The sequence below is a fragment of the Panthera pardus genome, unplaced genomic scaffold (genome assembly GCF_024362965.1).
Source record: "Panthera pardus isolate Hobbes unplaced genomic scaffold, ASM2436296v1 HiC_scaffold_6, whole genome shotgun sequence".
NCBI lineage: Eukaryota > Metazoa > Chordata > Mammalia > Carnivora > Felidae > Panthera > Panthera pardus.
The window spans coordinates 1,751,401-1,766,409 of record NW_026526991.1 but is presented as its reverse complement, the minus strand read 5'-3'; the positions used below and the strand labels follow the sequence as shown (position 1 = coordinate 1,766,409).

Here is a 15,009-nt window from a genome sequence, read left to right as displayed (position 1 = left end):
AATGAACCTAAATTAACACTCATTATCATCCAAAGACCACAGTTTACATTAAGGTTTGCTGTGTGTTCTGTGAGTTTTGACAAATGTATGGTGCTACGTATCTGCCATTACAGTGTCGTAGAGAATGGTTTCATTGTACTAAAAATCCTCTATGTTTCATCTATTTATTCCTTTTCCTGCTAACGCCTGGAAACCACTGATCCTTTTACTGTCTCCTTAGTTTTGCCTTTTTCAGAAAGTCATATGGTTGGAATCATACAGTATGTAGCCTTTCCAAACTGGTTTCTTTCATTTAGTAATATGCATTTAAGATTCCTGTGTCTCTTTATGGTTTGATAGCTCATTTCTTTTTTTAACGCTGAATAATATGCCATTGTCTGGGGGTGCCTGGGTGACTCAACTGGTTAAGCATCTGACTTTTGGTTTCAGCTCAGGTCCTGATCCCATGGTTTGTGAGTTCAAACCCTGCGTCGGGCTCCACACTGACAGCATGAAGCCTGCTTGGGATTCTCTCTCTCTCTCTCTCTCTCTCTCTCTCTCTCTCTCTCTCCCTCCCCCCCCCCACTCATGTGTGCACTCTCTCTCTCTCTCTCTCAAAAATAAATAAATTTTAAAAAATATGCCATTGTCTGGATGTACCACAGTTTATTAACCCGTTCACCTCCTGAAAGACATCTTGGTTGTTTCCGACTTTTGGCAATTATGAATAAAGCTACTATGAACAATTGTGTGTAGGTGTTTGTGTGCACATAAGTTTTCAGCTCTTTTGGGTAAATACCAAGGAGTGCAATTGCTAGGTTGTGTGGTAAGTGTATGTTTAGTTTTGTAAAAAACTACCCTAGTTCTTTTATGCTTTAATTTTTAAAATATAGTTAAATGCTATCCATCAAAAAATTATTTAATGAATGAAGAGTGTTAAAGATTCACCTTTAAATTTGTATTTTTACAAATGATAATCAGTTGTTTCAATGCTGTTTGTTGAACAATCCACCTTTTCCCCATTGACTTGAATAGTGCCTTCTATCACACAATAAATTCCCATTTATGCTTACCCCCATTCCTGGATTTTCTACTTGTTTATATTAAAGACGCAACATGCATAGATCAGCTGTAACATTTAAAAAAAGAAAGAAGGAAAGGCTACGTATAAAGGGAAAGAAGGGAATAAGGGAGGAGAAATAGAAGCTAAATTTCTTTGATTGTACCGTGATTTTAGATTTGTCATTGGAATCCTGGAAATATTTTTGCATAATTACGAAACAAAATCGAAGTAAAGAAAGTAATCCTTTAAAATGTAAAATACAATTAAACAAATGTTCCTTGCATTCGGTTGGTGTTTTTATTCTAAGATGTTGGTATTTTTGATCTGAGATTATTGTGAGCATAATGTGGGATGAATCAAATGAGTGGTCACGTGATCCTCTATTTGAATCATCTTTGGTGTCCTTGAGAACTGGGATTCTCGGTGTGGGGGACAGGAGATAACGCGTGTAAGATAGAAAGAAGAGATTGTCATGACCTAATAGACCCGAATTGGATTGAAAATATATCACTGTAAACTCATGAGGAATTTTACGTGAAATGTTTTGGGAAAATAAACTAAATTATTCATAGGCCAAAGGGGAAGTCTCAGAGGAAATTTAAAAATGCATCTAACTGGGTAAGAAGGAAGCACAACTTATCAAAATATAGGAGGCATAGGTAAAGTAGTGGTCGGAGGGAAATTTATAGCACTAAATGCTTAGATTAGAAAAGAGGAAAGGTGTAAAATCAATAATTAGGTTTCTTGAAAAAAAAAACTAGGAAAAACAAAATAAACCTACATGAAACAGAAGAAAGAAAATAATAAAGATCAGAAATTAATGGAATTAAAAGCAGGAAAACAGTTAACAGAGAAAATGACTGATGCAAAAGCCAGTTCTTTGAAAAACAGAAAAATGGATAAGCCTCTAGCAAGACTGCCAAAGAGGAAAGACACCGATCACCAGATCAGGATGAAGTGGGATGTCACTGCAGTTCCTGTAGCTATCAAAGGACAATAAAGAATTGCTACCAACAACTTTATGCTCATAAATTTGACGATTTAGAAGAAATAGAACAATTTCTCAGAAAGCAGACACTACGAAAATTCAAAGTAGGTGAAATAGAACCTGAATAGTTCTGTAACCATTAAAAAAATTTTTAATGTTTATTTATATTTGGGGGGGAGGGGCAGAGAGAGGGAGACACAGAATCTGAAGGCTCTGAGCCGTCAGCACAGACGTGGGGCTCGAACTCACGAGCTGTGCGATCATGACCTGAGCCGAAGTCACATGCTTAATCAGCTGAGCCACCCAGGCGTGCCCCTGTAACCATTTTGTTTTTAAGTGAATTTGTAATATAAGTCTCCTGAAAAAGAAATCTCCACGTCCAGATGGTTTTACTGGAGAATTCTCGAATAGACACTATTTTTACACAAATGTCTTTCAAAAGTAGGAGGGAGTACTTCCCAGTTCATTTTATGAGGCAAGTATTGATGCTCTGCTACCAACCCCAGAAAAAGACCATTTCTTGTCTTACAAAAAAAAAAAAGCCATTATCTCTCATGAAATGAGAAGCAAAATCCTCAAAAAACAATTATCCAATTGAATCCAGCAATATATATTTTTTTTTTTTTAAATTTTTTTTTTTTTAACGTTTATTTATTTTTGAGACAGAGAGAGATAGAGCATGAACAGGGGAGGATCAGAGAGAGAGGGAGACACAGGATCTGAAACAGGCTCCAGGCTCTGAGTGGTCAGCACAGAGCCCGACGCGGGGCTCGAACTCACTGACCGTGAGATCATGACCTGAGCCGAAGTCGAACACTCAACCGACTGAGCCACCCAGGCGCCCCTCCAGCAATATATTTTAAAAAATTATACACCAGAACCAAGTGGGATTTAATCTAGTTGTGGCTCAACATTTGAAAGTCAATGAATGTAATTTATCATGTCAACAAATTAAAGAAGAAAAATCATAGGATTTTTGTCAGTTGATGGAGAAAACATTCAACAGCACGCAATACCCATTTATGGTAAAAACTCTGCAACTAGAAATAGGGACTTTCCTTAAATTGGTAAAGATCATCCACACAAAACCTGCAATAGCATCGTACTTAACAGTGAATGCTTTCTTTTCAAGATCGGGAACAAGGCCAGGACTTATTCCACATAGTACTAGAAGTTCCAGCCACTGCAATAAGAAAAGAAAAGATGTGTAGAAGAAAAAATAAAATTGTCCTCATTTACAGATTGTCTGCATAGAAAATCCCAGAGAGGCGACAAAACCTTAGAGAACCAGCTAGTGAATTCAGTAGGCATGGAGGATACAAGATCAGCATACATAAATCAATTGCATTTTTTATCTTTTTTGTTTTTAATGTTTATCTGTTTCTGAAAGAGTGAGTGAGCGCAGGGGAGGAGCAGAGAGATAGAGAGACAGAGCATCCTAAGGAGGTTCTGAGCTGTCAGAGCAGAGCCTGATGTGGGGCTCGAACTCACAAGCCGTGAGATCATGACCCGAGCCAAAATCAAGAGTTCAATGCTTAATGGACTGAGCCACCCAGGCACCTCTGAATTTTTTTTTTTTTTAATCTTGATTTATTTTTGAAAAAAAGGGAGCAGGGAGCAGCAGAGAGAGAGGGAGACAGAGAATCTGAAGCTGGCTCCACACTGTCAGCTCAGAGCCTGACTTGGGGCTCGAACTCATGAACCATGAGAGCATGACCTGAGCTGAAATGGGACGCTTAACTGACTGAGCCACCCAGGCACTCCTCAATTGCATTTTTATGTACTAATAGTGAACATGTGGAAACTGAAATTAAGACACATGCCATTTGCAATTACTGCCCCCCAATGAAATCCTTAGGTATAATTGTAACAAAAACATGTATAGCATCAGTATGCTGAAAATTAGAAAATACCGATGAAAGATTTTAAAGACCAGTCAGTTAAAGACATACCATGTTCACAGATTGGAAGACTTGTCATAGTAAAGATGCCCCTAACTACTCTATAGGTTTAATGCAATTCCTATAAAAATTCCAGCAAAGCTTTTTTTTTTTTTTTTGAGACAGATAATAAGCTTATTCTAAAATTTATGTGGAAAGGCACAGGCTCTAGAACAGCTAAAACTAAAGTGGAACTAATCACTCTGCCTGATATTAAGCCTTCGGCAGCTACTGCAATCAAGAGAGTGTGGAATTGGAGTGTGGTATTGAGAGTGTGGAGAGATAGACACCTACGTCAGTGGAACAGGAGAGAGAACCAAGAACTTAGACCCACACAAATACGGCCAATTGATTTTTAACAGAGGAACAAAAGGAATCCAACGAGGGACAACTTTTTCGACAAATGATATTGGGGCAATTGGACATTGGTATAGGCAAAACCATGAGCCTCCGTTTAAGCTTCATATAGAAATTCAGTCCAAGTAGATCGTGGACTTAAATGTAAAATGTTAAACTATAAAACTTTTTTAAAATACTGGAGAAGCATCTTTGGGATCTAGGGCTGGCCAAAAACTTGATCCCTAAAAGAAAAAAAAGTTAGACCTCATCGCAAAAAGATATAAAAACAAGTTACAGACTGGGAGAAAATGTTTGCAACCCACATATCTGGCAAAGGACTAATATCTTGAGCATTAAAAAAATAAATAAAAACCTCTTGGGGCACCTGGCTGGCTCAGTGGGTAGAGCATACGAAGCTTAATCTCAAGGTCGTTGAGCTCAAGCCCCATATTAGGGATGGAGCCTACTTTTTAAAAAATTAAAAATTAAAAAACTAACCTCTCAAAGCGCAACAGTTAAAAATCCATCACCATCCAATTAGAAAATGGGCAAATGACAAGAACTGTCCCTTCAGCAAATACAAACAGCAAATAAGCACATGAAAAGATGTTCCACCTCATCACCCACGAGGAATATGTAATTGAAACACACAATGAAATATCAAAATGGCTAAAGTAAAAAGTAGCGACAACACCAAATGCTGGCAAATGTGGGGAAATTGGATCGCTCAAATATTACTAGTGGGAATGTAAAATTGTAAACCTACTCTGGGAAACCGTTTGCAGCGTCTTATAAAACTAAACGTGCAACTACCATAGGACTGAGCAATTGCATTCTTAGACCTCTATCCCAGCAACATGGCAACTTACTTTCATACCCAAAGCTACACACAGTGTTCACAGCGGCTTTATGTATAATAGCCCAGATCTGGAAACAATCCAGATGGTCCTTTGACAGGTGAAACAAACTGTGATACATCTATACCATGGATACCTACACAGCAATAAAAAGGAACGAGTTGTTAATGCATGAAACAACATGGATGAATTTCTGGGAATTATGCCAGGTAAAAAAAAAAAAGCCAATTCCAAAAGGTTACATCCTGTATGGCTCTATTTATATAACATGTCTTCAAATGTCAAAATTATAGAAATGGAGAAAAGATTAGTAGTTGTGGGGGGCAGGCTATGGTAATAAAAAGGTACCAGGAAGGGTCCTTAGGGTGATGGAAATGTTCTGTATTTTGACCGTAACAGTGTCAATATCTTGGATAATATGTACTGCAGTTTTTAAGATGTTATTTTTAGGGAAAACAGGGTAAAGGATACATAGGGTCACTCTGTATTATATCTTAATACATGTGAATCTACAGTGATTTTAAAATAAAAGGTGAATTATAAAAAGGGGCGAATCCCTTGGAAAATGGTTTGGCAGTTTCAATGAAGTTACATACTATATATTTAATGAAGTTAAATTCATATTGAAATATATGAATTCTATGAATTTGTATATTTAATGGAGTTAAGTACTGTTTAACTTATCCTATGACCTGCCCGTTCTACTCCTGTGTAAATATCCAGGAGTAATGAGTACACTTGTCCATAAAAAGATTTGTGTAAGAATGTTCACAGTATCTTTATTCATTATAGCCGAAATTTGGAAACAATCCAGATGTTCATATGGAGGAGAATGGATAAACAAATTGTGGCATATTCCTACAATGGAATACTTCTTACAAAAAAAAAGGAACGGATACACACAAAATATGGATGCATTTTTTTCACACATTGTGTTAAGCAATGGGAATCAGATACAAGAGAGCACGTAGCGTATGATGACATTCATATGAAGCTTAAGAACAGGCGAACTCATTGCTACTGATGGAAGATAGACGCTGTTTACTGGTAGTGGGAGGGTGGGACCAACTGGAAAGGAGCTTGGGGGAACTTTCTGGAGTGACAGAAATGTGGCTACATAGGTATACGGCATAATGTTAAAACCTATTGAACTCTACCCTTAAGGTTTATGCATTTTACTCTATGTCGATTATACCTTAAAGCACCATAAAACAGATCTTTGTTCATAGGAGGAAAAAGACACGTCAACTGATCCCACCATATGGACTTTATTTGAATCCTCTCTTGGACAAGCTATAGAAAAAAACTGCTTAATAGCACTCATGAGAAATTGAAAAGATGAGGAGTTTGTAACTGATGACATTAAGGAGTTGGGAAGTTTATAGGTATAAAATAATGTGTTAAAGAGTTCATGTCATTTAGAGAGAGGCACTGAAATCAGTGATGTATCTAGGATTGGCTTCACAATAAAGCCAATGAGGACTGGTAGGATGTAAATGAAACCAGATTGGCCATGCATTGATTTGTTTAACTGCGTGGTTGGATTGATTATCATCTGTGTTTTACTCCATGATAAAAAGTTAAAGTTCTAAAATTTAGTACAAATAGGAGCACCTGGGTGGCTCGGTTGGTTAAGCATTCGACTCTTGATTTCGGCTCAGGTCATGATCTCGTGGTTTGTGAGATCGAGTCCGGTGTCTACCTCTGCACGGACAGCATGGAGCCTGCTTGGGATCCTCTCTCTCCCTCTTTCTGCCCCTCCCCTGTTTGCGCGCATGCTCGTGTACTCTCTCTCAAAAATAAACAAACATTGAAAAAAAGATAGACACAGGTAGCCTTATTATTGCCAGTAAAACAGAACAATCAGCCTCTGAGATAGTACGCCCTAAGGATGCTCAGGGAGTGGTGGGGAAAGTTCATGCCTCAAACAGAAGCGTTGCTACTCTGCAGTAGATGTCTTCGTCAGGAGCGAGGATCTCCAGGGTAGAAAACCACCCTACGCTCAGTGCACACCAAGTGTATAAATAACTTATATTTAAGTTCTTTCCATTAAAATGGGTTTATGTTAGCACATATAGACACAGTGTATCTCCATGAATTGTCCATCTGTTTTACCAAATTGAAGCAGAGGGATTAATTATGTTTTTCAAACTTCATGTGCTCTCTTATTTTCTTTAAGGACCTGATGTTATTTTATGAGGATGATCCAAAGCCAGTTTTGCCCACAATTCCTCCTCCCATTACCTCATCAACTAAATGGTTATCAGAAGAGCAAGCAGACGTTTGTCACCTCTGCGATGCAGGTAAATTGGGTAAAAATTAGAAAGTTTACTCAGAAGCATCAATACGAAACACTGGGAAAGGAGTTGCTTTTCATCAGATTTTATTTTGTGAAATATAGCAATAATGGCTTTAATTTAACTTTGGTAATGGGGGATGGGACCAGCATGGCTGAATTCAGCCCACACATAATCCTATAATCTTATTTTGCCATTTGTTTCAGTGGTTTTTTTCCCTATTTTGCTTTCTTTTCTTTTTCACCATTTCAAAAATTAGTTACCACAGTCAAACCTCTTACGAATGCTTTAAAAAAGCAGAAAAATTAATTTGAGTTCCTTTTTTCGTTTGTATGGACATCTCTTTGATAACCAAGCTTTAGGCCAGAATGCATGGGATCCCCCAAACTGGCTAATCGCCTCTTGAATAATTAACATTACAGGGGGTACAGTATAAAATGATACAGACTGGCCTCCAAGAAATTACACTATCAAATTCCAACTGGGTTCTGCTGCTGTGAAAGACCCGATTGATTCACCATGGCACCACTCCATACTGTCTCTATTTTTCAGAAACTCTCAATTTTTGATACATTCTTCCTCTTGCTCTTCTCAAAAAATAGGACTCAAGACCTTCTGCCAAGTTGAGAATGAAACGTTCTCATTAGTATGTTTCATCCCCTCATTTGTCTTTGCTTTTATATCCATCCGGGCATCTTCTCCCTCATTGCAGAGGTGGCTCCTTATGTTCTGAGTTTCGTCTTCTCCCTCATCTTTGGGCCACGCACCTCGGTTTTCTCCTTATATATATCCCCAATATCCAAAATATATTTAAAAAAACCCTGTAGGTTATTAGTGTAGATTTCTTTTATACATTTGCATTTATATAATTTTCTTATAAAACCGGTCCTGAGAATGATGATGAGGATGTTTCAACAAACACAGAACAAGAAGTTGTGGGTTATGGTGATATTTGTAAGTGCCAGGATGGTATGACTCACATGGATAATTAGTTAAAAGTGGTTACCGTTTTTTAGACAGCTTGCTCTGTCTTCTTAGAATACGCTTTATGTAAACGGATCCAGATCCAGAAGCTTGAAAGAATAGTAAGGAAAACATTTTTGTGATCTAATATTCCCATGTATCCCCGCCCCCCTCCGCCGCGCCCAACATTTTTTTATTAAACTTCATTTTTAGAGCGGTTTTAGGCTCCCAGTAAAATTGAATGGAAGGTACAGAGATTTCCCCATACACCCCTGCCCCCAGACAAGCACAGCTTCCCCCACTACCAACACCTCACATTTGTTGCAATCAGTGACTATACATTAATGCTTGGTTATCAAAGACGATAGTTTACATTAGGGTTCTCTCTTGGTGTTGTATATTCTATGGGTTTTGAGAAACGTATCCACCGTTTTAGTGTCATACAGAACGTTTCTCCCTTCCTCCTAACACCCGATACTTTGTCTCCACAATTTTGCCTTTTCCAGAAAGTCATACGGTTGGAATCATACTGGATAGCGTTTTCAGACTGACTTCTTTTATTCAGTAACATGTATCTTAAGCTCCTCTGTGTCTTTTCATGGCTTGATAGCCCATTTCTTCGTAGTGCCGAATAGGATATGATAGAGTATTTATCCATTCACCTGCTGAAGAACATCTTAGTTGTGTCTAAGTTTGGGCAATCATAATAAATAAAGCTGCTGTAAATATCCATGTGCAGGTTTTTGTGTGGAAATAAGTTTTCCCCGCCAACATTTTAATACAAGTGAAATTGAATATAAACGAGGCTCAGAGGAAGCCTTTAAGAGGAAAAAAGTCACAAAACATGTCGAGTGAGGGATGAGTCCCCCACGTTACTTGGTTAGAACTCGTCTTAATTGGAGAAGCTTCTCCTATTTTTGAGTCTTTCTCTTCTCCCGTCTTTCCTTCACACCAATCTCAGAGATATCTTGCTAAAATGCAGATCTAAATGTTTCACTTCTCAGCTTAAAAACTTTCAGTAGTTTTCCGCTACCGATAGCATGTTTAATTTTTTATGCTGTCATATGAGATTTTCATGGCCTGCTCCCAGCCAACCCCTGTAACCTCATCACACAATACTGCCAATCCTCACGATGCTCTGTGACATTCTATTACCTGTATAGTTTCTTCTCCTTAGAAAGTCTTTGTTCCAGTTACTTCGGCTGGGTAACACATTGCTCTAAAACTTTGTGGCATAAAATAAGCATTTATTCCGCTCATGGAATTCTCTGGGTCAGGAATTAGGACAGGGCACAGTGGGGATGACTTAGCTCTGTCTCATGACGTGTGTTTGGGCCTCGGCCCGAGAACACAAAGGCTGGGGATGGGAATCATCTGAAGGCTCGTTCACTCGTGTGTCTGGTGGCTGGTGCCCACTGTCGGCTGGGGGCCTCAGTTTCTCTCCACGTGAGACTCTTCGTGCAGTCTCTCCACATGGGCTAGTTTGGGCTTTCTCACAGCATGGTGGCTGGGTTCCCAGGGTGAGCGTCCTGTAAAAGAAAGGACCAGGCAGTAGCTGGATCCTCTCAAAAGTCATGCTGTGAGACTTCCTTCCCATTCAGTTCATCAAAGCAATCACAAAATCTTGCCCAAGTTCAAGGGAGAGGGAACATAGACTCCCACCCCTCCATGGACAAGTGTCGATGTCATATTGAAAGAAAAGCATATGGGAGGGTGTGTGTGTTAGTACAGTCATCTTTGGAAAATACAGTCTGCCACGGTCCTCCACCAAATTATGGATGCTTGACAAAGTCCTATTGAGACAGCCAGGCCCAGCTCAAAGGTCACTACTGCTAGAAAATCTTTTCTACACACGAATTTTTCTTTTCACTGTGTCCCTGTGGGACTTTGCCTACAACTTTAGATTTGAATTTATAGTTGTGTATCATTTTATAAGTTTGATTTATTTTTAATTATGTAAGTAACAAGTGAATATACTCTTATTTTAAAAAATTCAAACAATATTGCTAGAGTCCAAATCCTCCTTGACTGTCCCTTACCCCAACACAGTTCCCTCCCCAGAGTTACCTGTTATGATCAATTTGTTGGTTACTCTCTAGGCCTTTCTCTGTGCATTTGCACACATACATGTACCTTGAAAAGTATGTAGAACTGACTTTATTTTGTTTCAGAATATTCTGTATTTTTCTGAAACGTCTTAAAGCAACGTCACTTGGCCATCCTACAGATGGCCTTTCTTTTTAACTCCTATATTGCCTGGGTGTTACAGTTTATTTCCCTGCCGGTAGACAGTTTGGTATTTTATATTTTTCACTATTACACTATTTCAATAGTACACTATTATTTCACTATTTTCACAATATTTCACTATTATTTCACTATTCGATATTACACTATTACAAATGATGCTTCAGTGAATAGCTGTGTGCATATATGTGAGTGTTTATTTAGGGTAGATAGATTCCTAGAAATGGAATCCCTGGGTCATAATATATGCCCATTTTCATTTTAGTTAATGCTGCCAAATAGCCCCTCAAAATATCAATACCGATTCACACTGGCTTGCGGTATATAGAAGTACTTATTCACACACACCCTCACCAGCACTTGATTTTTTTCAAGTCTTATATTTTTATCGCTTGGAAAAGGTTGCATTGCATAGTAGGTATAATTTGCATATTTCCATGTGTTAACTTGATATTTTTATTTCTTCTTCTGTGCATTGCATGCTTATATCCTTAGTCTTTTTCTTTTGGTTTGTGTGTTGTCGATCATTTAAATTCAGTGATTTTGTAGCATTTTTATATAGGTCGCTAACCTTAAGAATCAAAACTGCCCTTTATCTTACCAGCAAAAGATAGGGTTATTCGGGAATAAAAGAGAATTTCAATTCAGGACAAACGAGCTGAGGCAAAATACAGGCAAGCCCAAGGAATGAAGGAGAGGTACACTTTCTTAAGGAGAAAAGGAGTAGTCGGGAAGGCTGTTAGAAGCTTAAAGGCCATTGGAGTAAACTGAGAGTTCCAAGTGTAATGGCTTCTCATTGACTGAGCTGTTGTTGGGAGGGGAGGGAGATATGGAAAGCCTCTCTTCCTCTTCCCAGTAGTATGCGCCTTCAAGGTCAAGTCCTGCTCTTCTGTCGGGTGTGCAATTGACTAGAGTGGTAGGGCGTGAGAGCTTCTCCTAGGGAAACCTCCGGACTCCATTTTAGTGAGGGTTTCCGTTACTAATTTTCACACTGTTACTAATCCTTTCTGTGATTTATGTTGCAAATATCATCTTCTAGGCTATGAAGTGTCTTTCAGATTTCTTTACAGAAGATTTGTGTTTTCTTGGTGTTTTTGTAGAAGTCTGATGTTTTATGTAGTCAAGTGTATTATTATTTCCTTTCAGAGCTTTTGTTTTTTGTTTTTGTAAATTTATTTTTTACTAAAGTATAATTAACATACAGTGTTATATAAATTTCAGGTGTACAACGTAATGATCAGACAGTTCTGTACAATACTCAGTAGTGCTCACCATGATAAGTATAGTGACCATCAGACAACTTTATTACAGCCTTATTGACTATATTTCCTGTGCTGTGCTTTTCATCTCTGTGCCTTATTTATTTTATAACTAGAAGTTTGTACCTTTATCTATTCCATCCCCCCACCTCTCCTCTGGCAACCACCAATCTGGTCTCTGTATTTAAGAGTCTGTTTTTTGTTTCTTTCTCTCTCCGTTTGTTCCTTTGTTTCATTTCTTAGATTCCACACGTAAGCTAAATCATATGGCGTTTGTCTTTTTTGTGTAACTTTCTAAAGAAGACCTACAGATGGCCAACAGACACATGAAAAGATGCTCAACATCAGTAATCATCAGGGAAATGCAAGTCAGAACCCCAATGAAATATTGCCTTACACCTGTCAGAATTGCACTGTTGGTGGCGATGTAAATTAGCATAGCCACTGTGGAAAGCAATATGGAGGTTCTTCAAAAAATTAAAAATATAAATACCATTATAATCTAGTAGTTCCACGACTGGGTATTGACTCAAAGAAGACAAAAACACTAATTCAAAAAGACACGTACACCCCTATGTTTACTGCAGTGTTATTTACAATGTTCAAGACATGGAAGCAACCCAAGGGTCCATCGATAAATGGATAAAGAATAGATAAGATACACACACACACACACAAGAATATTACTCAACCATAAAAAAGAATGAGATCTTGCCATTTACAACAACGTGGGTGAACCTACAGGGTATAACGCTAAGTGAAATAAATGGAGAAAGACAAATACCATATATTTTTTTTGTGTTTTAAGAAGGCTTTCCCTACACCACATTCATAGTATATATTCACCCATTTTTAAATTTTGTTTTAGTGCTTTTATTTTTTCAATTTGAGAGAGCGAGAGCCCACAACCGGGGGGAGGGGCAGAGGGAAAGAGAGAATCTTAAGCAGGCTCCATGCTCAGTGTAGGGCCCAACACGGGGCTCGATCCCATGACCCTGAGAGTCAAGAGTCGGTTGCTCAACCGACTGAGCCACTCAGGTGCCCCTGCTTTAGTTATGCTTTAATCTATGTGGATTTAAAGGATTTGTGATGGATTCTAGATATGGTCAGTGGGCGGCCAGTTGTATCAACATTTATTGACTAGTTTATTTCTCTTCACTGTTTTGAAATGACTCTTTAACCTGTACTAAATAGTATCTGTTTATCAACTCTGTTCTGTTCTGTTGATCCATTCTTCCAGTCGTGGTCTGTTTAATTTTTTGCAATTACTGTAATAATGTGCGATAGTATGAATGTATTCTATTTTACTTAACCAGTATTATATTAAGGGTAACTTAGGTTATTCCCCTATTTTTGTTATTATAAATGATGATGAAATGACCTCTTTCTCTCCTTTCAAATAAAGTAGGCTTCTAATTTATTTTGCTACTATTTATTATTATTTATATGATTATTTGTTTCACAATTTTACGCAAACTCTAAAATACATTATTCTGAATTTCTGTTGACAAATTGTGTCTAGTTCATAACTTATCCTGTCAACAAATGGTTCTAATTTCCATGTTATAATTTCAGCGGCTTCAGCCCAAAGGCAAAAATAAAGAAGGAGAGTCATTCCGTACAACATCCTCTTCTCCCTTGCCTTCCCCCTTCTTGGGCACACCGTGATCTGCTGTTCACACTGGCCAGCAGCATGTAGGCATACTTACCCCTCGCTAACTCTCTGTCTTAGCTTCACTGATCCCACCCCTTTCTTTCACTCTCTGAGTGGCCACTCATTTGAATTTTGTACAAGTTCATCATTCTCTGCTTTCTTTATAGTTTTACTACATACGTTTATGCTATAAACAGTAAGTTACTTAGTTGTGTGTGTGTGTGTGTTTTAAGTTATTTATTTATTTATTTATTTATTTATTTATTTATTTATATTTTGAGAGAGAGACAGAGCACAAGTGGATGAAGGGCAGAGAGAGAGAGAGAGAGAGACACAGAATCTAAAGCAGGTTCCAGGCTCCAAGCTCTCAGCACAGAGCCTGATATGGGGCTCAAACTCACGAACCATAAGATCATGACCTGAGCCGAAGTTGGACACTTAACCCACTGAGCCACCCGGGCGCCCCCAGTTTGTTTGTTTTTTTTAATTTTGTTTACATTTATTTATTTTTGAGAGACACAGAGAGACAGAGTACAAGTGGGGGAGGGGCAGAGAGAGAATGAGACACAGAATCAGAAGCAAGCTCCAGGCTCTGAGCTGTCAGCACAGAGCCCGACGCGGGGCTCTTACCCACAAACTGCGAGATCACGACCCGAACCAAAGTCGGATGCCCGACCGACTACGCCACCCAGGCGCCCCCCACCCCCCACCAGTTTTTATTTTTAAGTACTCTACACCAACATGGGGCTCGAACTCGCAACTCTGAGATCAGGAGTCGTGTGCTCTAGCTACTGAGCCAGCCAGGCACCCCAATATGTTACTTAGTTTTACGTGATTTTAAACTTTACCTATTAAATGGAGTCATTTTGAATTTATTTTTTGTGACTTCCTTTTATCACTCAATAATATGTTCTTAAGATTCATCTATGTGTGTGTAGGATTGTCATTTGTTTCCACGAATACTGTTCAGTATTTTACTGGGTGTGTGCATTAGAATGTATTCATTCTGCTCTACTATGGTCAGTACGGTGCCAGGTTTTTTTTGTAACGTGAACAGCTGTGAACATACTTCTACAAGCCTCCTGGTTCTCGTGGACAAGAGTTGCTCTAGGGCATATGTTTGGAAGTGAAATTGCTGAAGGTTCAATATGAGCGTCTTCAAGTGTACTAGATAATGCCCAGCTGTTTTCCAGAGTTTTAGTTTTCCCATGCCCTCACCAACCCCTTCAGGTCGCCATTCTTGGAAAGAGAAAAATTGCCAATCTATTGGGTGGGAATTGGTATCTCATTTGTTCTAAAACCGTTTTTTGATAGTGAAATTGAACACATTTTCATATGCGTACGGTTCATTCATGTTTCCTCATCTGTGAAATGTCTGTTCATGTCTTTTTGGCCATTTTTCTATTTGGTTGTTTGTCCTTTT

The 15,009-nt window shown here is 38.5% G+C and overlaps 1 protein-coding gene across 4 annotated transcripts in view; it reads left to right on the top strand.

Annotated features, from left to right (window-relative positions):
• ENTHD1 (ENTH domain containing 1) overlaps window positions 1–15,009 on the top strand; it is a 104,345-nt gene that overhangs the window by 52,215 nt on the left and 37,121 nt on the right. For all 4 annotated transcript variants that reach the window (XM_053894698.1, XM_019446949.2, XM_053894697.1 and 1 more), the window contains one exon: window positions 7,346–7,469. In XM_053894698.1, the coding sequence (XP_053750673.1) occupies window positions 7,346–7,469 (124 nt within the window). The remainder of the gene's footprint in view (window positions 1–7,345; window positions 7,470–15,009) is intronic.